Source organism: Rhinolophus ferrumequinum, chromosome 2 (assembly GCF_004115265.2).
Source record: "Rhinolophus ferrumequinum isolate MPI-CBG mRhiFer1 chromosome 2, mRhiFer1_v1.p, whole genome shotgun sequence".
In the NCBI taxonomy this organism is placed as follows: Eukaryota; Metazoa; Chordata; class Mammalia; order Chiroptera; family Rhinolophidae; genus Rhinolophus; species Rhinolophus ferrumequinum.
The window spans coordinates 53,261,471-53,286,971 of record NC_046285.1 but is presented as its reverse complement, the minus strand read 5'-3'; the positions used below and the strand labels follow the sequence as shown (position 1 = coordinate 53,286,971).

Sequence of the window (25,501 nt, the reverse complement as noted above, 5' to 3'; positions counted from 1 at the left end):
AACTCCTAACTGAGATTATTTTAGTGAGCATTGGTTTTTCTAGCTATTTTTATAACTTGGGAAATATTGAACCTGTTTTCTCCCAGAATACTATTCTTGTGCAAATTAAATAGTGACCCTATTCATTGGAACTTTACCTTTTTAGGGTTTCTCATTGAGAAAACATTAGGCTTGTGACATTGTCAATTCTTAGTTGTCTTTTCTTTCACATTTCTCAAGTTCAGTTATCTAATAGGGCAGCAATTAAAAATACTGTACAAAAATGACATGTCTTTTAGTATCATGGCACATGTGAATACGTTGTGATAAGGACTGCACCAGATCAACATTTCATGATTATTAAATGGAACAAATTTTAAACAGAAATGGTGATGATTTTGTGCAGAAGTCCAAACTGGGTTTTGTTTCATTTTTAATTTTCATAATATTATCTCCATATCTTAACTATGTTCTTTCATAGTGCTTTTGTTTTAGTAATTGATAATATTCTTGGTTATAATCTCAGAGGCTATTTTTATTTAATGTCAAAACAGCTCAGAAAAAGTGATAACTCAGTCAAACTACTTATTTGATGTTGTATAAAGTTGAAACTACCTAAAACATTATTTTTTAAATTTTCAAAAAGAAAAAAAAGCCCAAAACTTTAGTCAAATAAGTTTGTGTGCATAGACATGTAGAATATATGGATTAATGTAAAACCTTAATTAACTTGATTATCAAAAACTCAAATTAATAGTTTTGAGAGACTGTAATATTTAATTGATGACATCAGATATCAAGGAAAAATATTTACTTAAAAATAATAAGTAAATAAGCCATATGTGTCCTCCATTCAATCCTATAAGAATTATGGTTGAGAATTAAAAGATTTAGGTCTATAAGGTCAATACTGTTCAAAAATTCCATTTTGTTGTTTTCCCCATATGTATTCGTATCAAGTCTGGAACATACACTAGTTCATACTGGCAATTCAAAAGTAAGGGTTGAAGTATTCGTTTCTTGAGTTTCCTGTTGCTAGGAAATTTAGTTAACTACAGCGTCACCTTCCTTGAGCACGCCAGTTAATCTAGGTTTTACTGGATGTTGATGTTATATATCTGGTTCATTTTATTCAGCGAACAGTCACTGCATTTTCCTTTTCATTTTTTAAACTATGCTGTTTTATAACTCCTGAGACATCTAATTTTACTGAGGGGAAAAATGGAAATGTGGTACAGAGCTCAGTTATTTAGTGGCTCTAAAGGGTACGTCAGTGTTTCCATTTTTTGTTATAAGCTGTCCATTCCTTCCTAACTTACATCTGTTCCTTTCTTGTGCCCTTTGGTTTTTAACATTGTTCTCCTCCCCAATTTTCCTCTTCTCCTCATTGTAAATTCATGGCAGGGTCTGCTTGGTGAGCTCATTCTCTTACAACAGCAAATTCAGGAGCATGAAGAGGAAGCACGCAGAGCTGCTGGCCAATATAGCGCGAGCTATGCCCAACAGAAGCGCAAGGTGATGGATGCTTTAAGGGGGCTACTCATGTATTCACATTAATCAGCCATTTCTACCAAGATCATGTCGCCCTAATTCATTCATGGACTCCAATTAGGAGGAATTGTTTTTGACAAAGTAAAAATATGAAAGATATGTAGTACAAATGTGTAGCTTTTCTGGAATAGGTAAACATACCCAAAATACGTATTTTCTGAAAATTAGATTATCAGTGAGGGTCCATGGATTTGTATTTGGAGAAGAATTATGAATGGTGGTTTACTAGGCCCAGTTACTTAGTCATCCTAAGTATGTAGCCAACTTGTCTGTTTACTTGTTCTCCAAGTTTTCATTTCTAAAATGAAAAGGATTACTGTGGATGACAATGTTAAATTATTTAAAGAATGACATATATTTGTTTTAACCAAAATGGATCAGCAGAGAACAGCCTTTTGGCATAGTTATTCTTATATACTTTGATCAATTCATTACACAAAGTTTGTCCACATTCCTTAATAAAGTCAGCGCAAATTTTTAATATGGACCACTGAAAAATAGAACTTTGGAAATTTGCTGTAATTCTGGTCATTAAAGAACAGATTCTAATAAAAGCATAAATCTATACAAATACTTGGTTATAGGTACAATCAAGAAGTCCTTAAAAATATGCTTTTGGCTGTTAGATGATCTCACAGTGGATGGATCCCAAGGTTAATGCTCTAAAGGGACTTTTGAGTCAAAATGAATGAAATGAGTTTAAGGTTATACTCTGAAATCTTGAAATCAGCTCATTATGTCACATATCAGAAAAGTTTTTAGGTTATGTACAAATCTTACTTAGGAAAAATATTCATTCGTACATATAATTAGCTTCTATAGGTCCTGGTATTGGAATCATCCAATATTATAGGTAACGATTTAGTGCAATAACTCTGCTGGCTAACCTTATCTCATCTGGTGGTGGTTAATACTTGAGAGAGAGTACTTATCACAGTTCCATTATTTTTTCAATGTCACTTCCTGGCTTTTCTCAATTCCATGGCTGTGGAATCAACTATTACATATTGTTTAGCTTTCAGTGAATGGGTAACATAGGTAAATATAGAAAAGATTTTCCTGCATGGTTCAACTAAAGTACATGTGTTACCAAGGAAAGACTTATTTTAAATGGTGTTTTAGCATTCTCTGTTACGTGTGCTGTTGAGAGTACCATTTAAATATTCTAACAAATGCTTAGACTGAGCCATCCTTTCCTTAGCTTTGTTACAGAAAGAAGGGGAAGTAGCTATTACGTTCTGGTACAATATTTAGAAATATGAATGTAGCTGTAGTTAAAAGTTGTTCTTAAATGTTCATAAAGGTAAAATAATTTGAAATGAGTCCTATAGATCTGCCATTTAAGATTTTAAGATATGGTTTAAGATATTTTGAATTTGGTGATTTAAGGGATATTAGAAGAGAATACTGTTCATTTTTTACATTGCCAAATGTTAGCGTTCATTTGAGACCACTTTCCTGGCCCTTTTCAGGCATAGAGATATTCCTATTTCTAATATTTGTTGGATTATCCACATAACTCTTTTGTGCCTCCATTGTCTCATTTGTAAAATAGTGACTGACAGGACTGTACCTCTATCTGTTTTATTAAAGGCATATTTAGTAGAGCACCAAACAGGACTTATTCCTGCCCACTTTGGAATTACCTTACGTGAAAGTAAATGGGACTTTAAAAACCATATGTACTCTTGTATAACGACATCGTTCCCCTTACTATCCTGAAAGAGTTTCCTTACTGTATCTTCCCTACTTTTCCCCCAGTAGTTAGTACACAGATGACTTTTCAGCCCTTCACGGTCATAATGATCAAAATCCTAATTCATGAGCTTTTTATTTGATGTTTCCAGGCATTTGATGCTTATTTGAGGTACAAAACCACAGCTGCGTTTTGTTGCTTTTTAATCATTTTTTCTCCCTTCTTGAAAATATAAGTAGGTCTTCACTTTTTGTATCTTACTAATAGTAGCTAATAAAATTCCCTGTATCTTCTGAGCAAAGGAGTTCATGCAGTGACAAAACTGCCATTGGTACCTCTCCCTCCTGTGACTATGTTCACACACATAGAAATTTTTATGAGTCTTTGTATATGTATTTTGATATTTCAGAATGGCCACAATGGTTTAGTAAGAAAATTTTAAATCAGATTTGGTTTTTGTGAGGAGCTAGTAAAGGTTTTTCTCTTTCAGCTTTAGCTTGTTTCTGCGGAGGATTCCGCTCTTTCTCCATCAGTTTCACAGCCCTGGAATTGTAGAAAAGCTCTGGTTTCGAGACCATTGATACTCATTTCTGTCAGGGTGAGTTTTTAATTAATTTCATAATGCAAACTGAATATACTAAACAACAGAACAAGAACTTATTTTTGTCATAAGTAGCTGAATTTTACCAGTAAAGTGCATCAACATAAAATATACCCAAATTGCTAGTTAAGACCTAGAGTTAGTGATCGATTAAAAATAGCATGTTCTAGTGTCTTAAGAAAATGTGTACAAGGAGCTTCTCATTAATCTGTAATATTTATTTTGTAAACCGAAATGTTTTCATCTTTTTCCTAGAAGATATTAGGTGTAATTCTTGACTCCACCACCACTTGTTCTGTAATATAACTTTAATTTTGATGTTCAATTAAACTAAGCAGATAGAAGGTAAAACTGCATGAGTAATTCCTAACAATCGTGCCAAAAGGGCAAATGAGAACTCTAAATACTCCTAAAAATCTGAATTTATAAAAATCTTAACAGTCATGATTACTAAATACTTACATTAGCATAAAGATTGTTTTTTATAATATTTTAACAAACTTACATCATTTTACCTTTTTGTATACCAAATTACTGAGTTAACCTTTTAAGTCCTTGGCTTATAATAAACATTCTAACTTTTGTGTAATTGTATTAGTTTCTTAGTTATTGCCCAAGATGTAGAGTAATGTTGAATTTTCTACTGTCATTTAGGATACATTCCACGAAATCATTAAATATTCACATTCAAACTAAAACAGTTTAAACTTATACTTTTTATGCATTTCATACTAATTTAGCTGCAGTTGAATGAATATTTAATGGAACAAAGTAAATCAACATACCTTTTTAAGAATTGGGAATTTAATCTGCATTACAAAATTTTTATGACCACATTTGTTGCAGTATGATGGCATGCCATATGATCAAAATGTGGAAATATTTATTTCTTCATTGGCCTTCAAGGTTTTGTTCTTTGGGTTGTGGGCTCCTCTCCAATTTGTTTTCTCACATTTGAGGAGGCTATTAATAATTCTTGTCCATTTTACACAAATAGTCAAATGAAAAAAGTTTCTATCCACAAGTCTCCTCTTGCTATACAGGAATGAGAAAACAACAATACAATTTGTTTTATATTACCTTTTTTTCTAATTATTGAATCATATTTGGAGATATTTAGGCTTAAGCTTTTAAGGAAAAAATAGTATGTACCTATCATTGCTAGCAAGCATTGTCATTTTTATTTAAAAGAAGTCTTTGGGGAAAATTTTGAGAAACTATTTGGAAATAAAAATTAAAATCTCAACTTTTTATTGCATGGATGAGAACTATTAATGTCTACTTCAATAAGGAAATAATTTCAAATTTTTTCATAAATTTTTGTTAACCATGCTATCTTGATCGCTTAAATAACCAGTGAATGAAAATGAACAAGGATTTACATGAATTTTAACTTGATTTTTGTCTCCTATGAAATAAATTCATATTTACAAATTTTGATGATCAGAAATTAGACAACTGTTTTGAAAGACTCAGGATGACAACTTCAGCACGTCACCAAGGAGTCAAAGCACAGTTATGTGGATTTGTCATAAATGACATAATTTTAATTATAATTGATCATTTGTGTTTTGTATTTAGAATTGTATTGTAACTACTTTAAAGCCTGCTATACAATAAAGTTCTTTGTTGTTTTTTTTAATGTTTTATCTTAGAGCTGTTAGCATTAATAACAATTTGAAGTAGTTGCCACAATACCTATGAATTTTGTCCTACTTCTGTTTCATGTCAAATTAATCTTAGTTGCTTTACTCAACTTCATTGCTGCTGATTTATCGCTTTATTATGGGTTGGCAGATTTTGCACTGGAACTGAATTTAAAAATAATCATCTGGCTCCCCTTAGAGCTCTGAAAATGCAAGTTCTTTGCATTTATTAAATACTTCCCTACTTATAGAATAGAAATGGATGATATTTGCTTAAAATATACACTGACCAATGGACTTCTTTAGTGGCTATAAATGATCACATGTATCTGACTTCCTGAAACACATTTCTGCAGGGATATCAGTGCTTTATTTCTCCAAACATCCAAGTGCCTAGCCTTGAGCACAAAACAACCTATGAAGAATATAGTAACCAAATGTGTTGTCTTATTTTTCTAACAAGACATTCCTAAGAAATGACTAGAATGGCAATAGGAAAATGATTGCTTTTTTAAAGGTTTTACCTAATATAAAATTTGATGAACTGTTTTTATTGATGAATTCAGGTGCTTTTTCCTTAAATAATCATTTGACTTAAAATTTGTTTTGATTAAATATGCATATAAAGCCAGTAGTTTTTACTCTTAAAAATATATTTTTTAAAAAGTTAGTGTACATTCTATATATACCTAATTGTACTCAAATAAAATTAAATTTTTTTTTTAACATTTAGGTGTCAGACAAAGAGAAAATTGACCAACTTCAAGAAGAACTTCTGCATACTCAGGTAATTCTCATGAGTAAAAAGAACCAGTGACTTTTTCTTTTCTTTTTTTTTTTTTATTTAAATTTATTGGGGTGACAATTGTTATTAAAATTACATAGATTTCAGGTGTGCAATTCTATAGACTTTTTCTTATACTCTAAACAAGTTTGGTCATGTGGAAATTTATTTTTTTAACAAAGCAAAATTTGGAACAGTTTAATGATAGAACTTTATTAACAGTAGACACAAAAAAATGCAAAAGTTAATTGAGAAGGAATAAAGAAGGGACTTGATAAGTGTTTAATTAATTTATGTGTATAAACCTATTTTTGAGTGAATTTTGTGCTTATAATTTTAAAGAAAAACAACTATGGGAAAAAAGTGGGGGAAAGTGGCTTGTCCTTATATAAATCTGTGCTTGCATTCTTGTATTTATAGGCTAATTAATTAAAGTAACAGTTAAAGAAATGAGTTGAGTCTACCACGGTTCTGTGAGCCCTCGGGTGCTTTTTTCCTTTGCTTCACTAAAGCCCAAAACCAATCAGATAATAACTTTGCTGAAGGTATTTCTGGCACTACTTTGCTTATAGTTGATTATAAAATTATTATTTTAAAGACTTGTTCTGTGCAGTGTAATGAGTAGATAACATTCTAGTGCAAAATTGCCCATCACCCACTCCATCGTTAGTTATTCTATGTAGATCACAATGATAAGCAATGATTAAGTTGTTTTTAAAGTTAAAAAGACTTCTTATTTTCTCTCTTTTTAGGGGAAAAAAGTATAACATGGGGCAATCTAGCTGAAATTAAACAGTTAGTGTACTTTGAGCCAAAGATTTTAATATCTATGCATTGATTCTCATACCTAACTACATGTTGTGCTATGCGCATCATCATATATGTTTTTTTATGGCTTCCCAGGCGATTCCAACCTGCAGGCAGAAGTTAAGAATCATTGGTCACAAAGTGTGATCTATGGAACAGTCGCGTCAGCATCCTTTGGGAATTTGTTAGAAATGCAGATTATTAGCCCCATCCCAGGCCCAGTGAATCAGAAACTCTGGGAGTGGAACCCAGTGACCTTTGTTTTTAAAAGTCCTCAAGATGATTCTCATCCATCCTTGAGTTTGAGAATTACTGGTCTAGAGCTTTAGAAGACAGCCCAGTAGCACGTTTCTGCAAGATGGCTACAGATTGGCACCTGTACCAAAGAATTGTTACATCCCCAGAATTTCTGTAGAGCCCATAATTGACTCCATGTTTATAAAGAAATGAGCCAGTGGGAATCCTACCACCTTTATAATATCCATTTATATCAACCGTTCAACTTGTGCAGTTTTAGTCGTGAGTCACAGGGCATTGACACAAACACTGTATGGAGAATGTAAGGTGTAATGATACATGGGGTTATCTATATCAGTTATACCCAATAGAAGTGTAATGCATACCATATGTGTAATTTAAAATTTTTACTTAAAAAGAACATTTAGAAGTGATTTTAATAATATATTTTATTTAACCCAGCAGATCCCAGGTAGTAAACATGTAAATTTAACATGTAATTAAATTTAACATTTAAACATGTAATTAGTATAGAAAATATTAGTGAAGTGTTTTATTTATTTATTTACTTACTTACTGAATCATAGAAATCTAGTGAGTATTTTACAGTTAACAGCACATCACAATTCAAACTACGTAGCCACATTTTAAGTGCTCAATAGCTACGTGTGGTTAGTGGCTACCGTATTGGGCACAAAGATCGAATTAGATACTGCCAGAATTTTGTTATATATATACTATTACTACATATAAGTGAGCAAGTTCTGTTAAAAAAAAGTTTATAGTGGATTCTAACCTATAGTTCTACCTGTCTCATACTATGTAGTTCAACTACATGTTTTTCTGTAATTAGGCATAAGTTGCACATTCTCTGAGGATAGAAACGTGATTTCCTGTTATTTACTATGTTCTTAGAAGGCTGCAACAAGCAAAAAATTTTTCTAAGAAATATTTTCCATTATAAAAGGCATGATATCATAAGTTGGACATCAACATTCGGCTGGTTGTAGGATGGAATAATTCTTAATAGTTTTCCAAACATTGTTAAATTTTGGAGAAGAAATAATAGTATACAAACCGAGAAGACCAATTAGAAAAGTATCACATTTATTGGAGGAGAAAAGTGTGTAGCCAAGCATATACTTTGACAAAATAACTTATCTAAACATAGTAGTTGTCTTTAAATCTGTTTTTATATCAGTATTTTAAAAAAATTAACGTAATCACTGGCCACAGAAACTTACCAAAACTTTGAAGAGTTTGAGCCCTTGACTCAGACTATATTCAAACTCAGTGACCTTGGATAGGCTACCAAGTGTCCCTAACCTCAGGTTCCTAATCCATATAACCTTTTCCTCTTGTGAAGGCTTAAGGAAGTTAGTGCAGGTGAAATGCTCACTAAAGGGCCTGCCACATAATGCATGCTTAGATACTGTTAACTATTAATATTTTATATAATTTCAATTAAAACATAAAATAACATGGGGAATGGGAAGAATTTGAATGTTTGTCAACTGTCCCTATAATGAAGCCTTAAAATTTTGATATAGTAGGAAATATTGCATCAGAGTGTACTTAAGAACTTGCTTCTTTAAATTCTTAACGTTTTTCGTATTTTTAAATAATTTCATTTCTTCTTTGTAAATAGCAAATAATTTTCCAAATAAAATGCCAGATGATAATAGAAAACTGTAACGAATTTCACTGTTTGTATGAGATAATATTCATAATTTATTCTCTCAACATTTTCATAGGAGCTTTTTAAATGAAATAATTCATTTTAAATAGTCAGGAGATATGACTTCAGAATTGTGGAAGCTATTAATTTAGACATGATGTTACTTTTTTAACCCATCTTTTTCTTATATTGTTGTGGTATTATTTTGTTGCAGTTAAAGTACCAGAGAATCTTGGAACGGTTAGAAAAGGAGAACAAAGAATTGAGAAAAATAGTGTTGCAGAAAGATGACAAAGGCATCCATCATAGAAAGCTTAAGGTATTTAAGTTTATCTTAATGTGTTAGTTCTCAAAACTTTGCCACTTTACATTGTGCATTCATCAATACTAGTGTTTAAGGAACCATAAAGTGTGTTGTCATCCTTTTCTTTCTCACCTGATGTCCTTCAGGAGTAGGAAGGTTCTCTTCTATATTAGGACATTTCACAAATTGTAATCTCCAGGCATTTGTTTATACTGTGCCCATAAAATCTTACTTTAACAGTCATTTCTTGTGAATCAATTTATGTTTCTGAAATACCCTAGTTTGTCTGTAGGCTTATTTAATTTCTACAGCTATAAAATCAGAATTGTGAATTGATGGACATTTATATATGACTTAATCATCATTGCCTTACTTGTATTTCCAGTGAATGAGTAGGCTACTTTCTTCGGTTTTCAAAGAGTTATTAACATTTTCTTCTGGAAGATTCCTTAAGCATTTTAAAGAATTTTTGAAAAAGCACATGCTGGCACTGTTATCAACATACTGGTAACTACCATTACCAATAAATTAAATCTTATTATTGCCCACTAAAGCAATCTATATGTGCTAAATTAAATTGAAGTAATTCTTTTAATTTACATCTCATATAAGTAAACAGAATTTGTGTGGATAGCAAAACTGCAGTAAATCAGGGCACATACATTTTGTAGCAGTGGTCCAAAGATAATGTAATTACAGTGTAATCAGCATGTATTAGTAAGTCTAACTCTAAATCAGGACTGCAAAGACAGATGAATAGCGTGGCTTTATTTACAACTTACACGTGGTAATTGAGAAAAGTCATGTCCAAGTGTTAATGTATTTTGAGAGTTTATCCTAGAAACAGTATTTTTCTGTCATAAAATGAATGGTAATGAAATTTTAAAGAAGTTTTCATTTATTAGGTGGATAGGGTAGCAGTTGTTTTCCATTTATTTCTAGGTGTTATGAGGTGAGAGAAACTGTAGGCCCTTATTTTGTTCCTACTTTAGCATTAAAGCTTACCTTTAATTATTAAATGCTTAATAGCAGCCTTCTTTCCCTCTGGCTCGTTTATTTGTTCATTTATTCATCAAATACTTACTGGAACCTTGTTATTTGCCAGGCACCATCTTTGGTCCCAGTTCTACATAAAGAGAGAAACAATACGGAAAGTTTATTCCTGGTGCTCTCACATTTTTGTCTGCCTAGCTGCTAAAGAACACTTAATCGTTCCTACTGGTTTAACGGTCTTTTTAGTGATTCTTTCTCTGCTCTAATCCTTTCTTTAGTCTCTCTCTGTCTCTTGTCTGTCTCTCTCTGTCTGTCTCTCTCTCTCTCTCTCTGACACACACACACCAAACTTGGTAGAGGATGATTTCCTTGCAGTTGGTCACCTGACCCCTTATTTGGCCTTAATGATACTCCTTTGTTGGGCATTTAATATTAACTGTTCAATATTAAATAATAACTTCCCTCTTTACTATTTAATTAAAAGGTTAGGAAATCCTGAATTAATGTACTTTAATATTTAATAATTAGTGTATCTCTAAATAAAGTAATTGGATAAGAAAAAATAGAATTTGATTCTATACTATTGTACTATCAGTATGTATTTACATAATTAGAAAAACGATAATAATGATTATGGGAAAACATTTTGGATTTATCAGCTTTTTTCTCTTGAAATCTATGGGTTTTTTAAATATTTTTCACTGTTTAATATTTTTTTTTAATTAAAGATTATTGGGATGACAATTGTTAGTAAAGTTACATACATTTCAGGTATACAATTCTATAATACATTATCTATATCTCACATTGTGTGTTCACCACCCGGAGTCAGTTCTCTTTCCATCACCATGTATTAGACCCCATTTACCCTCTTCTAAAGAAAGCCCTAAACCCCTAAACTATTGTCTATGTCTATGAGTTTTTGTTCCTTCATTTGTTTGTCTTGTTCTTTTGTTGTTTTTGGTTCATATACCACATATCAGTGAAAATCATATGGTTCTCTGCTTTTTCTGTCTGACTTATTTTGCTTAGCATTATAATCTCAAGATCCATCCATGTTGTCACATCTGGTACTATTTCATCTTTTACAATACAATGCAATAGTATTCCATTGTGTATATATACCACAACTTCTTTATCCATTCATCTGTCGAAGGACATTTTGGTTGTTTTCCATGTCTTGGCTATTTTTTTTTTTAATTTTATAGAAATCTTTGATTGACATGTATTCTGAAGTTCTTGATGTTCTATCTGATTATGATGCCAGTTATAATACACAAGATCATCTGCCAAGGGTAAGTAAAAAATTAATACAGAATGAACTTGCCCATTAATAAAAACCACTTCAGGTTTTAAAATGTGTGTGTGTGTGTGTGTGTGTGTGTGTGCGCGCGCGCATATATACACACATACGCAATGCATACGTTTGGCGTGTATACACACATAGACATAACAGTAGACATTTTTTTTACCTATATAATATTATTTATGTATTCTAGATGATGCCTTCATCATTGAATGTTGTTTGAGTACTTTGATCCATTGCTTTACTTATGTGTAGTAAAGGAAGGCTGTCAGATATCTGGCAGTATATATTCATATTATCCATGATATTAAAGTACCCGAACAGTGGCTTACATTTGGCACATGAGTGACATTTAACCTCATAGAATTAAAAACTATACATAGGGCGGCCAGTTAGCTTAGTTGGTTACAGCGTGGTGCTAATAACACCAAGGTTGCGGGTTCGATCCCCGCATGAGCCACTGTGAGCTGTGCCCTCCTTAAAAAAAAACAGTGAAAGAGTAAACTAGCTGTGGAAAAGATTTTTGGAACATAAATAATCTGGTTTTAGGAATAGTTTAAGTTAGCACAATTTTTGTAGTAATAATTTGGCTATCACTAATGGATCCAACTCATGTTTTACTATTTATATTTCAGTGTGCACGCATGTATCTACTGTCACTTTTTTCATGGATGATATTTTTAAATCATTTAACTAGATATTTTGGGACTAAAAAATCTTAGCAACATTCCAAATATATTTGAATTTAAGGGTAATATGAATAAATGTTATTTGTTTTGTGTTAAGGTTGTTGTGGTTGGAGATCAGAGTGCTGGAAAAACTAGTGTGTTGGAAATGGATTGCTCAAGCACGAATATTCCCACGAGGATCTGGGGAGATGATGACACGTTCTCCAGTGAAGGTAGGAAAACAGGCCATCTGAATGAAGTTCCTTAGGAAGGTAACCGCTTCAGTGAGCTTTGTTTATTGTGTTGAAATAAAGAATTTTAACTAAAGAAAGAACTTACATATAGCATTTTGAGTTATTCCTATTACAGAAATCAGTAGGAGGCACAGTCAGGAGGCCAGTGTGGCAGGAGCTAGGTGCGAGGGAAGAGTGATGAGAGAGGAGGGCAGAGGTGAGGTGCAGTGGGAGGCCCAACTATACTCAGCCGTTACTGGGCCTTTGGAGTTTATTCTGAGTAAGGTAAGTGAAAGGCTGAGTAAGAGAATGAGAACTTCTGGTGTGGATATCTAGTCCAAGAGTGTTCCATGCAGAGAGTAAGCGAGTGCAAAGCCCCTGAGGTAGTTAGGTGGCTGTCATGTTCAAGATCAGCGAGGCTCGAGCGAAGAGGAATAGGTGATGGGGTCAGTGGGATAATGGAGGCCCGGGAGAAGCAGGTCATTAAGGCCTTGTGGGTCATTGTGCAAGCTTTGCTTTTTATTTTGAATAAAATGAGGAGCCACTGCAGGGTTTTGAGCAGAGTAACAGCATTACATTAAGGGCCCTCTCTGACTGATGTGTTGAAAATAGACATAGGCAAGGTGGGTAGAACCAGGGAGACCAGGTGGAAGCTGTCGGAGTACCCAAGTGATACTTGGACCAGGGAAGTAGCAGTGAAGGTGATACGAAGTGGTTGGATCTATTATGAAAGAATCAACAGAATTTCTTGACATATTTGATGTGGAGAGAGAGAAAGCCAGTTGTCAGAGTGACTATGAGGGTTTGGGCGTAAATAAATTAAAGCTTTTAATTGGCATGGTGAAGTCTGGAGTAGAATGCATTCGCATTGGGGAAGAAAATCAGGAATTTTGGACCTTGCCAAGGGTTGTTAAACACATAAGAAGTTGCATATGCAAGTTGGAGAGCAGTATGAGCTACAGACTTAAATTTAGGAGACATAATCAGTTATCTAAAGGTAGTAATTAAAGCCATGAAATTACTGGATAAGATCACCAAGGGAGTGAGAAGAAATAGAGAAGACAAAATGAAGGATTGTGTCCTGGGCACTCCAACATTAAGAGATTGAGGGAGGAGGAAACAAGGAAGGAGCCTGTGAAGGAGCAGCCGGTGTGATAGGAGGGAAACCAGAGCAGTGCAGTGGGTGTGCCGGAAGTCGGGGAAAGAAAATATGCAGGAGAAGGGAGTGGTCGGCACGTTGATGCTGCTGAGAATTGACCATTGAATTTACAGTGGAGGCCAGTAAGTGGGCTATGTGGACGTTTCCTTCTGATTGCTTCAGTGACATAAGCTAGACGATCAGCTCTTGATTAAAGAGAGGGGCAAAGGTATTGAACACAGAGGTAAGAGGGAAGTGTGAAGTCTTGTGTAGGCGAGTGGTGACTCCAGGATGAGTTGATGGGAAGTTGAGAAATACTAGGATTGCCGACTTGTACTGAAGTCCCCATTAAGGTGTATGGACACGAATTTAAGGGGACACTGTATGGTTTGTGGGGTTTTTGTTGTTTGTTTGTTTGTTTTCAGTTCAGCTGGTGGGTATAGGTATAGAGTAATTGGGAAAATGGGAAATTGAAATCAAGAATGAAGGGCCAGAATAGTGGTAGAAAATGAGACATGAGGCCAATGATAAAATCTTCCAGGAATGAAGTCTGTTTATTACTGCAAACAGCAATCTGGTGTGATTCGTACGGAGTGCACTGTTTGGGGTCTGGCTATGAATTCAACTATATTGTGTCAAGCTAGTTCATTTTTTATTGCTCTGGAGTATTGTTTGAATGAACCACATTTTATAAATCCATTTTATTATACTATTGATGGGTGTTTGGGATGCTTCCAATTTAGGAAGAAAAAAAATGAACTGACTACACTTCCTATCGTGCTCTATAATCAACCATAGGAACATTATAAACCTGCCTTTTACATTGTTAACCAGCACCGTAATTGTAGTGGCTGTGGGTGATGCTGTGTTTAGGAAGGACTTCACTTTCTTCTAGCAGGCTGGTAGATTTCCTTGAGACTGACAGGGCTGGTCTCTTTCTGGTTTGCCATTACTCCGCTACCATTTACCAGGATGTCTCCTCACTGGTGGGACTCTGCACTCCCCTGAAGAGAGATTGCCAAACCATGACTTTAGCATGTTAGCCTCTTCAGTAGCTTCTTTCTGCTTTGTTTCTTAGTGTGCAAATGCCTTAAAGGGAAATTGAGTGCAGAATATAGGGCTCGGAAGTTGGAGATTTGTTCTCTGCCTCTGATTTTTCTTTGGGACCATGGCACCTAAGGTCGTGGCTGCTTGATAACCCTGAATTCTGATTTTGTCTCCTCAACCCAGTGAAACTGCTGCAGATTTTAAGCTTTCTCTCAGGCCACCTTGTGCCACAAATTAGCAAATGCCCTGAGAGAAAATAGCTGCTGGAATATCCCTTTAAAATCCTCTGGGGTCTTGGATTCAGTCCATATTGCTCTCTGATGCCTTCCAACAGCTGGCTTTTGTATGTTATCTAGCCTGTTTAGCTAATCTCAGCAGAAGGAATTGTACTTTGAAAGTGAATCTGATCATTATAGAGAAGCTTGAGAAGTTACAATTTGGAGACTGTGATGTTTAGAAGTTCTCGTGAAACCACTGACTGTTAATATGTAAGTTGTTAGAGAATTTCTTGCTCAAGTGTCACTCCTTGGAGGAAGGCTGCCTTAGCTCCCTTGTAGTTAGTTGGTACCACTCCCTTCTGTGCTGCACTGTCCTGTTAGCTCTGTGTGTATTTCTCCCAGTATATAGGGAGGTCTAAACTAGGGTCCGTCAGTTCTTCATGTTTCCCCACCTACAACACTTGCCACAAGCTCTCCATAAATAGATGTTGAATAAATGAATTGTGCTTTCCTTAAATTACCTTTAAAGTTAAAATGCAAGATTTTCTTTTAGTTTTGCAGTTTTAGATGGCTGGTTTTGTTCATGCTCAGTACTCTGTATGACATTAACTGCGAAACAAGAAGGGGCAGCAGCATTTTAGGTCACAAAAGATGTAAAGGAGCCAGCAGTCTTGCTGGGCAATCACAATACATGCGACCAATATGTGCACAGTACAAATGAATAATTCTGTGGTCTCGGCGCAGCCTTGTTGACAGGTTCTGGGGATACTCCTGACGTGGAGTATGAAGGGATGGCCGGATTTATGCAATGCAGTGGCCCTGACTAGACCATGTAAGTGCTGTGGGAATGAATATGAATTGTGAATTCATGATTATATCTCAGTTTTCTGTTACTTTCAGGTGACTCTGAGTGAAGGTCCTCACCACGTGGCCTTATTTAAAGACAGTTCTCGGGAGTTTGATCTTACCAAAGAGGAAGACGTAAGTAGAATTCATACAAAGTTCGTGTGTGTAACTTCATAACCTGTGTAAGCTTGTAAAAGACAACTTAAATGGAATATTTGAATGGAATATTTGTTAACTGAAGATTTCCTTAGGATTTTGTTGTTTTCCATTCATAGCTTGCAGCATTAAGACATGAAATAGAACTCCGAATGAGGAAAAATGTAAAAGAAGGCTGTACTGTTAGCCCTGAGGTAAGTGTTGCAACTCATTTCAATAATGTTTTATGGGAATCCAATGTTTATGATTTGGAATAAATCATGATATTGGTGTTGATGTTTATGCAGCTATTCTAAGATAACAGATTTTTGTTGTTGTGGTTAACATTCCAAATAATGTATCATTTTGTGGGTAATTTTGTAGAATATTACTTTTAGGATCGGGGGGGGGAAAAAAATAACTTTTTCTGAGCACTATATCTGAGTGAATGAGATATAGAATTTTCAGAAATAAACTTCCCCCAAATTAGTTTGTTTTGTTTTTCCCCTGAACAGACCATATCCTTAAATGTGAAAGGCCCTGGGATACAGAGGATGGTGCTTGTTGACTTACCAGGTGTGATTAATGTAAGTATATACAAAATGTGTATTTATCTTATGCCCACTGTGGAAAACATTTATAGTAACATTTAAAACCTTTTTTCTTTAAGACTGTGACATCAGGCATGGCTCCTGACACAAAGGAAACTATTTTCAGTATCAGCAAAGCTTATATGCAGAATCCTAATGCCATCATACTCTGTATTCAAGGTAAATCTTAATCAAAAGATTTTAATTACATTGATATGCTTCCTTCTCTAGCAATCCAAGCTTTGCTCAAAATATGCACATTACATAAACATACAAGATAAATGTGTTTCGCCCTGTCTTATTCATTTTATTACTAAGTAAAATTGAAGTTGGGAATATTTTGATAATGTCACTGTAGGCATCATAGAAATTTTTATTGGCTAGAATTTCTTTTTGTAACTAAGATGTATGCGTGTTAAGCAAGTTTTCCTTACTATAAGATAGACACAAGGGTGTAGCTTGTGAAAGTTTTAAAATCCACTTGGCAATTATTACAGTGTCATTTTTCACTTATTTTCAGATGGATCGGTAGATGCTGAACGCAGCATTGTTACAGATTTGGTCAGTCAAATGGATCCTCATGGAAGAAGGACCATATTTGTTTTGACCAAAGTAGACCTGGCAGAGAAAAATGTGGCTAGTCCAAGCAGGGTGAGAGCAACTTCTTTATTGTGAGAGAACAAATTCTGTATACAAGCTCCAGCTATGACAGGGACTGGTTGTAAAAAAAGAAAAATCCTATGGAATACTTTATCAGAGAGTAGTGGTAGGATATTTTCTTGGTTCTCACTGGAAACAAAATATTGGAAAGTTATAGTAAATTACTTAAGTGCAATTTTAATGTATAAATAAAATTCTATAATTAGAGTTACTTTGTTTTAGAAATACTTAAACTGCTAATGTTGCATATTCTAAATTAATTTAAATAATTTTTATGCTGACACAGTCTTTAACCTCATTTGTGGTGTTTCTTTTGTTTTATTTGTTTTTTAGTTGATGTTCATAAGTTAGTGTAAAACTAGTGACAGCATAGATCCCTTTTGGACCTTACAGTGTGCCAACTTTTTTTTTGCAGATAAACATTACTATTCCTAACTGATCAAAGACTATAGCAGATGTTTATAATAGAGAAGACATTTGATTGGATGTCAGACCTTAGCATTCTTACCTGTGCTCCCCAACCAACTGGATGTGTCCTTGGGCACATCTTGCTACTTTTCTGCATCCAGTCAGTGCACAATCCAGCCTATTATCTAGTTGATCTCTAGGGTCATTTTCATTTTTGAAATTCTGTGACTTCGATTTCTGTACATGTGTTTGTTCGTTGTCCCTTCTCTGCCCCTCATGTAATAGGGAAATAGATTTATTTCAAGGTAACGTTACGTATCTATTAGGGTTCAAGTCTTGACTTAAGACATGCTCTCTACTTAATTGTAAAGGCATAAGGTAGTGGTTAAGAGTGCAGAATCTGTAGCCAGGTTGCTTGGTTTCAAATCCTGGCTCTGCTGTATGCTAGCTATGTAAACTTGGGTTAGTTACTTGACTTTTCTAATGCGTTAGGCTTCCTCGTCTGTTGTAAATGAAGATATAATGGTACTGTTTCATGAGTTGTGAAGGTTTAAAGAGTTAAATATTTTTTCGAAAGCGATTAAAGTAGTACTCCGCACTATGATAACATCTACATGGTGGCTGTCATCTGTTGTTATTGTTGTTATTATTACTATTATTATTATTCACCATGGGAAAAATAAGTACCCATCCCTCGTGCTACTGCTTGGAATTTCTCTCCTTCCACCTGAAACTTTCTGGGACTGTGTGCCTCTGTCAGGCGTTTCCAACACAGACTACTCCTAGGTTTACTAATTGTCTACAAGGACTCAAGGAGTCAAGCACATAGTCATACTTACGCCTAAGATTTATTAACAGTCGGGGGATACAAACCAAAATCAGAAAGGGGCAAGGTGCAAGAGATGACATCTGGAGGGAAAAACCGGGCTCAAGTTTCTAAGCGTCCTTTCCGGTACAGTCACAAAAGACACACTTTACCCTTCCAGCAATAAGTTGCTCGTTAGAGACTTAGCACCTAGATTTTTATTGGGCTGGTCATGTAGGCACCTCAGGGACCCAAATTCCAGATGCCCAAACGAAAGCAGATGTTCACTATAAATGACGTTGCTTGCACAATAAGCTATGTTATTTAGGGAAGTTTTATATCAGTGTAGGGAACTGTTTACCAATTAACTTCCCAGATTGCAGCAGAGGAGAGGCAGGCCTTTCTAAGGACAGCAGCCCTAGGTCTGCTGTGTTAACTGTTCTAACTCCGTAACCTGTGCTTTACCTTATTATATGGGTAAGGTCCGCTGTGGCAGTTTTTGTCCTGATTCAGAGAAGGGGACAAGTGAGGTAGAAGCAGATTTCTGTGCCTCCTTACCATCTCTTTTCATTCCTTTCATTTCTTTCTCCTCTTCTCTAGGATGGTAAGTTGGTATTTCTTTTGAAATGCAATTGAAGCTTACATGAGTCCATTTTTATACCAGAGATTCCGTGTTAGCTTAGGGATGTAACTTGTCTTAGAGGAGGGGTTCTTAACATCGCTAAGTATTCATCTGAATGCGCTTCTGGGAGCAGGAACTCTTTTACATATGTGTGAGTGATAGATCTCTGTGCAAAAGTGCATTTTTCTGGGGACAAAGTCTATAATTTTTATTATATTTAGAAAATAATTTTTGACCCTAAAAGACTTGAGAATCAGTGGATCCAAATATTCTTTAAAAAAGTAAGAAAGACAGTCCAACTTGGGTAGAATTTAAGTATTGATGAAGAGTATGGGGAAATAATTATAGCAGCGACCATTTGTTGAGTCTTCTGTATGCCTGGCACTGTGTTAAGTATCATATCATCTCTTACAATCTTCTCAACCATTTTGAAAAAGTTAAGTAGTGTACTTATGACTATATAGGTAGTAAGTGTCAGAGTAGAATTTCAAATGAAGGCCTCACTCTGAAACACTACACATCATTCCAAGTTTTCATTTTGGTACTTATGTTTTAGTAATACATTTTTTAATATACTAAAATTAAATGTATTTATTTTTTCCTCAAATAGCAATTGAAATACATTTTTGCACTTTTGTTCAGATTTATATATTTAGATGAACATATACTACATTATTAAATTTACTCTCTAAATAATATATTATGCTTTTAAAAATTATGTAAACCTACATCTCACATTTATTTTTCTCACTTTTAAAAATAGATTCAGCAGATAATTGAAGGAAAACTCTTCCCAATGAAAGCTCTAGGTTATTTTGCTGTTGTAACAGGAAAAGGTATGCGACGATGGATTATTATAATTGAAGGTTTTCTTGTTTTCAAATAATAAATATTCATTTTCTTAGTGAGAACTTCACCATCATTTTTTCCCTAGGAAACAGCTCTGAAAGCATTGAAGCTATAAGAGAATATGAAGAAGAATTTTTTCAGAATTCAAAACTCCTGAAGTAGGTATCTTATTTAAGTATTTAAAGATTTTATAGTGAGGGAGTAGCTTAAACTTTTCACCTGAAAGTATGTTTATAGCTGTTAGTTTAACATTGAATTTCCAGAATTTTTTCCAAATGGTGATCTTTATCTAATAAGCAAGTCCTCCAGCGACTGACAGAATTGGGAGCCATTTGTCCCATGGTATAATACACGCTGGTATAGTAAACTGCCCCTTGGGATGTGGGCAGTGAAAGACAACATGGACACCTCTGAAGTTGTTTCACTTGTAAAGTGATTTTTAAAAATCAGCACTGACAGTTTTAAATATGTGAACACGTTTCTCTTAGTGGTATTGAGGAAAGTTGGAGTGGGGCTGGGGATATCAAAGAGGTGTCTCTGTCTAGACATTGACAAAAATTAACAGAAAATAAGGTACTAATAGAAAAACAAGAAGGAGGAGCTAAAGGGCGACTGAATTATACCAAACTTGATCTGTAGAGAGCCTCTTGAAATGGAAAAGTATGTTTGCCTCTATATTAGTATAATAAATCAGGACAGTTCTTATAAACCCAGTCTTGAGTATTATCCAGTGGTCTAGGAACCAACAAGCTTCTAGAGCTGTGCTGCCCAATCCAGTCGTCACCAGCTTTACGTGGTTATTTACATTTAAAGTAGGTAACATCAAATAAAATTAAAACTTCAGTTCCCCATTCACAATAGCCACACATTTCAAGGGCTCGATAACCCCAAGTGGCTAGTAGTAGCTACCATTTTGGATAGCTCAGATACAGAATTTTTTTCATCATAGAAAATTTTCTTGAACAGCAGTGGTATAAAATGTGTAAGTGACTATTCTCATCACGTTGTCATAACATGCACATTCTCAAACTTGGTGATGGTATGGTCTGTTTGCCATTTTAGTATACTTTACTCTTGTTACTTTTTATAGAACAAGCATGCTAAAGGCACACCAAGTGACTACCAGAAATTTAAGTCTTGCTGTGTCAGACTGCTTTTGGAAAATGGTACGAGAGTCAGTTGAACAACAGGCTGATAGTTTCAAAGGTAAGTTAGATTTTTAAAATAAGGCAACAAATTGAGACATTTTATTAGCTGGCAATCTTAGACATCCATCAGATTCTTTACTCCTGTCTTTGACAGTTGGTTTTTAGTTTATTTCCTATTAGATAGTATGTGGAAACTGGAAAAAAGCACAAATTGTTGTACAAGAAAAGGATTTTTCCTTTCAGAGGAGGCATTGCTGGGAGCACACTGCAGAGTTTAAACAGATTAGAAAGTTTGTAGTAGTGTTGGGGAGAAAGAGCTTAGTAAAAAGTGAACTCAGAGTTCCCCTTTTGTTGGGGGAAGAGGAGATGTGTTGGGAAGCACAGCAGCCTGAGCCTCGGCTACATTGTACTAGTTCCCGAATCCCATACTTGCTCGCTCTGTGGCTTTGCTTTGATGAGACGATACCTTCCTTCCCTTTCCCCATTTGGAAATACTACTTATTTATCCCATTTAGTCCCTCAGCAACCTTGTAAGTGTTATTATCATTCCCCTTTTGCAGAAAAGTCACAGAGTAACTTACCTAAGTAATGGACCAGTGTTATACAGAGATAGGCCCAGAATTTGAGTCTTGGTGATATGAATCCAGAGTCCCTGCTGTTAGCTAACTGTGCTAAACTGCTTCAGCTGTGTGTTTTGTGGATTGAAAATGGAGAAACTAGAGTCAAGGAGATTAGTTTGGAAAACTGTTGCAATAATGAGATTCTGAGATGTTGAGAGCCCAGAGTTCTCAGGAGCCATAGGTGCACACTCAGAAATTTAGTTAATGCAGAAGATACACAAGGTAGCCTTTAGCCACTGCAAAGAAAGAATACTCAAGTTGGAACATCTTTCTTCTTCCTCAGCAACACGTTTTAACCTTGAAACTGAGTGGAAGAATAACTATCCTCGCCTGCGAGAACTTGACCGGGTAATATTTGTGTTCTTCATATATTTTGTATATATTTAATTTAATGTTGTACTCTAACAAAATTTATGTTGATGAGCAAAATCTGGTAAGCTAAATTGCTTTGATTTTGAACATGATTACTAATTTAGAGCTGCAAAAATACATTTCTAGGAGTAGTTACCTTTTCTACAATAATTTAAATTATTTCTTTCATAATATTAAAAAAATAATTAGGGATCATAGATGTCAAAATAAGTGTTTAAAAATATTTTCCCAGAAGACGAAGAATCTTTTTTAAAGGTCTTACAGAATTAATGTATTTATGTAATGTAAACTTTTAATATTATACATCAACTTTTTCACTGTTTCAACATGTACTGTGGAAAAATACACTCTAGTGGGAGTGTATTATTAAAATTATTTAATAACAATTTTAAATACTGGTTTTCCTTGATTTTAAAATGCCATCAATTGTAAAACACAACATCAGTTTTACTAATACACTAAATTAATATGTATTGATACTTTCACATAACATTTGTATGTGAAAAATTTATCTGAACAAATTTTATGTGAAAAACTACATTCAGAATTAAGTGAATAAGGTAGACATTGTGTCAGTTTCTTTGTCCTTGTCTGGATATTGGCATTCCTGAAAAAGAGACCAGAAGAGAAGAGCATTATTTGCTGATCATGCATGCTTCAAACCTAAGCTCATCCTACTGGCCCCTTAGAGACCTTCCCTTTAGTTATCCCTGAAAATCATGACGGGCGAATTGACTGACTTATGAAAATCTTACTGACTTGTATCTATATTGCCTAGAATGAACTATTTGAAAAAGCTAAAAATGAAATCCTCGATGAAGTTATCAGTCTGAGCCAGGTTACACCAAAACATTGGTGAGTATTTGACCTTTTCTCAAAGACTTTACTCTATGAATTATAATGAAGTACTAAACTTGAGATTGACAGAGCAGTGATTTATTGTAGCCTTGGCTCATCATCACGCAAAACACTTAGTAAAATAGGCAAGAACATAAAAGTATCTAACCACTATTCTAGTCTAACCAATTAAATATTTAAGTAGAATAAATTATGTATTTATTAAGTATGTTTTAGAAGAGATACTCCGAAAGATAGGTTTCTCCATGCCCTTTCTAAATTTTGAGTCGTCTTAGGTTTTTCTTTACCTTTAATGTTTTGTACAAATCACATTTCAAATTGAATCTAACTTGAGATTTCTTTAAAATAGTGAGTAAAGGTATCCTTTTGAAAATACTCATGCAACTCTCTTTCAAGGCAAACTCACCTTCAATGTATGTCGTATGTAAATCTGGGCACAGTCAGATTTGTTGGCATGAAGCACTGTAACCAAAGTAGGTTCTGTGTTCCTCAAGTAAGCTTTGAGATTTTCACATTCATATTTTAATTCACAAATTCCTTGTGTGTATGTTATCTTTCTAATGTAGTGTATAGTATTTTAAAGAAATGTATCACTTTTGAAGCAAAACTATCCTTACTGCCATTCATTATAAGTAGTTTCTGTGCCCATGCTGTTTAATCAGTTGAAGATGATCAAAACCGAGCCTAGACAGTAGTGTCCAGTCCTTAAACCTGAATACAATGTTACTAGTTTCCCCATCTTGGTGCCCTTTCTTCCTCAGCAGTGAACCCTTTTCTCTTTCAGTAGTCAAAATTGGCCTATTGTTAATCTCCCCTTATCAAACAATGGAATCTGATTTTATCTATACTTATTGATTGATTAATCAGATATATATACAACACAACTTATCTTCATTATTATTTGTATTTTAAGCCAGTTCTATGGTTTTCTTTAAGCCAATTAGCTTTTGAAGTTGCAGGAGATAGGGGTGTGTGTATGTGCACGCACGTATACACACACACACACACATACATAGAATGAATATAATACTCTTTGCCTTACTAGGTTGTATGAGGATAATGTACATAAAAAGTGATTTGGAAACTATAATAACTAATAATGCTACTTGTGGGAGGAAAGGATGGTGCCTCTGTAAGCTTCTGGCATCATCAAATGGAATGGTTAGTTTTGTTTGGACAGAGCAAGTCTAAAATCAAAGTATACTGACACTAAAGCGAGCCTTGAAGATAAACTGAACTTATTTAACACACAAGTGGCTGAAAGGAATTGTGAAGGGACAAGAAACCTGTATGGCCAGATTGCCTATTGAGAAGGCAAGGGAGAAAACTAGGACATCTGGCTGCTAGAGATTTATTCTGGGAGCTGCTGGATCAGATGATTTTGTATATTTTCATCACTCTTTTTTTTCCAGACTCTATAGCTTAACAAACATAGATCAACATAGCAGGTCCCAGTCTTTAACTATCCGTGCCAAATTGAATTCAACTGCACTGTACCCAAAACATTTTATTTTTGTGACATAGTTGTCTTAGGTAGTATCTTTTTGCTGCATAATGCCTTACATAATATTTTAGGATACGTACCTAAGATGCTGTAATTAAATCACAGGACTATTTGGTCTAGATATGGGATCTGGAAGCAGTGTAGTAAGCATTTTATATCCTAACATTATAGTTTGTTATTTACTTATAGACATTCTATAAGTAATACTATAGTATTATAGTATATATAGTATAGTATTACAGTATATATTATAGTATATATAGTATAGTATTACATACTATACTTTAATTATATTTTAAGAAAGTTATTGGGGGTTTAGATTTGATGTACGAGTATGCTGTATTATAATAAGCTCCCAACATTTTCACACAATGTACTTGGTCATCGGGAATCGATTACCGACATTAATAGCAGGAGATATTGGTATATCATTAACATCAACTGACCATCATTATAGGTATACATTTTTTCATATGTCATTTAAAGGATAGCTGGCTGTATTTATAAAAATACACTTTTTTAAAAAATGGTACCATGGTATACATACAATTTTTGGTGAAAAGTATTGTTTACTTTGTTGAGGTTAAAAGAATGAAAGGAAAATGGGAACGCATAGTTGAGTTTCCTAACTCAGAATTGAGTAATCAAAAAGGATTTCTGATATCATAATCTGAGATTCAAAGGGTGGAAAGGTCTTAGGTAAGGACAGTGACAGGAATATTGTGGAGGTCAGTAAGTGAGAGCAAGAAAGGCGACCCAGGTAGCTGAAGGCGGTCACATCTGGCTTTCACATATATATGTAGAAGGAGGCATGAGGTGGGAGTTAAAACAGTAGATGCAAGCAAGATACAGATTATTGAGGACCTTACCAGTCATGTTCAGAAGCTTGGAATTTATCCCATGAGCACTGGAGGCCATTGAAGAGGTTTAGGTCAGATTTGGGGTTTAGAAAGATCTTTGTGGTTGAGAAAATGGAATATAGATGGAGGAAACTGAGCAGGGAGACAGTTGGCTGTTGTAATAAGCTAGACAACAGGTGATAGTGGTTTGAACTTGAATGGTGGTTGTGCAGATGGAGAAGAAGAGATATTTTTGAGATATTTAAGAGGTTGCCTAGAAGATAGAATTGACACAATTTAATGATTGGATGTATATAGGTAATGGAGAAGTCAAACAGTGAGTACATTTATATCTAATA

General features: G+C 34.5%; 1 protein-coding gene across 1 annotated transcript in view; it reads left to right on the top strand.

The window, feature by feature from the left end:
* OPA1 (OPA1 mitochondrial dynamin like GTPase) overlaps positions 1-25,501 on the top strand; it is an 80,463-nt gene that overhangs the window by 15,660 nt on the left and 39,302 nt on the right. Inside the window, 16 exon segments of the mRNA XM_033131374.1 lie at positions 1,384-1,494; positions 6,207-6,260; positions 9,194-9,298; positions 11,485-11,571; positions 12,369-12,419; positions 12,421-12,483; positions 15,787-15,867; positions 16,008-16,082; positions 16,383-16,454; positions 16,538-16,637; positions 16,978-17,108; positions 19,716-19,788; positions 19,887-19,959; positions 20,892-21,007; positions 21,853-21,917; positions 22,720-22,796. Coding sequence (XP_032987265.1) covers positions 1,384-1,494; positions 6,207-6,260; positions 9,194-9,298; positions 11,485-11,571; positions 12,369-12,419; positions 12,421-12,483; positions 15,787-15,867; positions 16,008-16,082; positions 16,383-16,454; positions 16,538-16,637; positions 16,978-17,108; positions 19,716-19,788; positions 19,887-19,959; positions 20,892-21,007; positions 21,853-21,917; positions 22,720-22,796 — 1,334 coding nt within the window.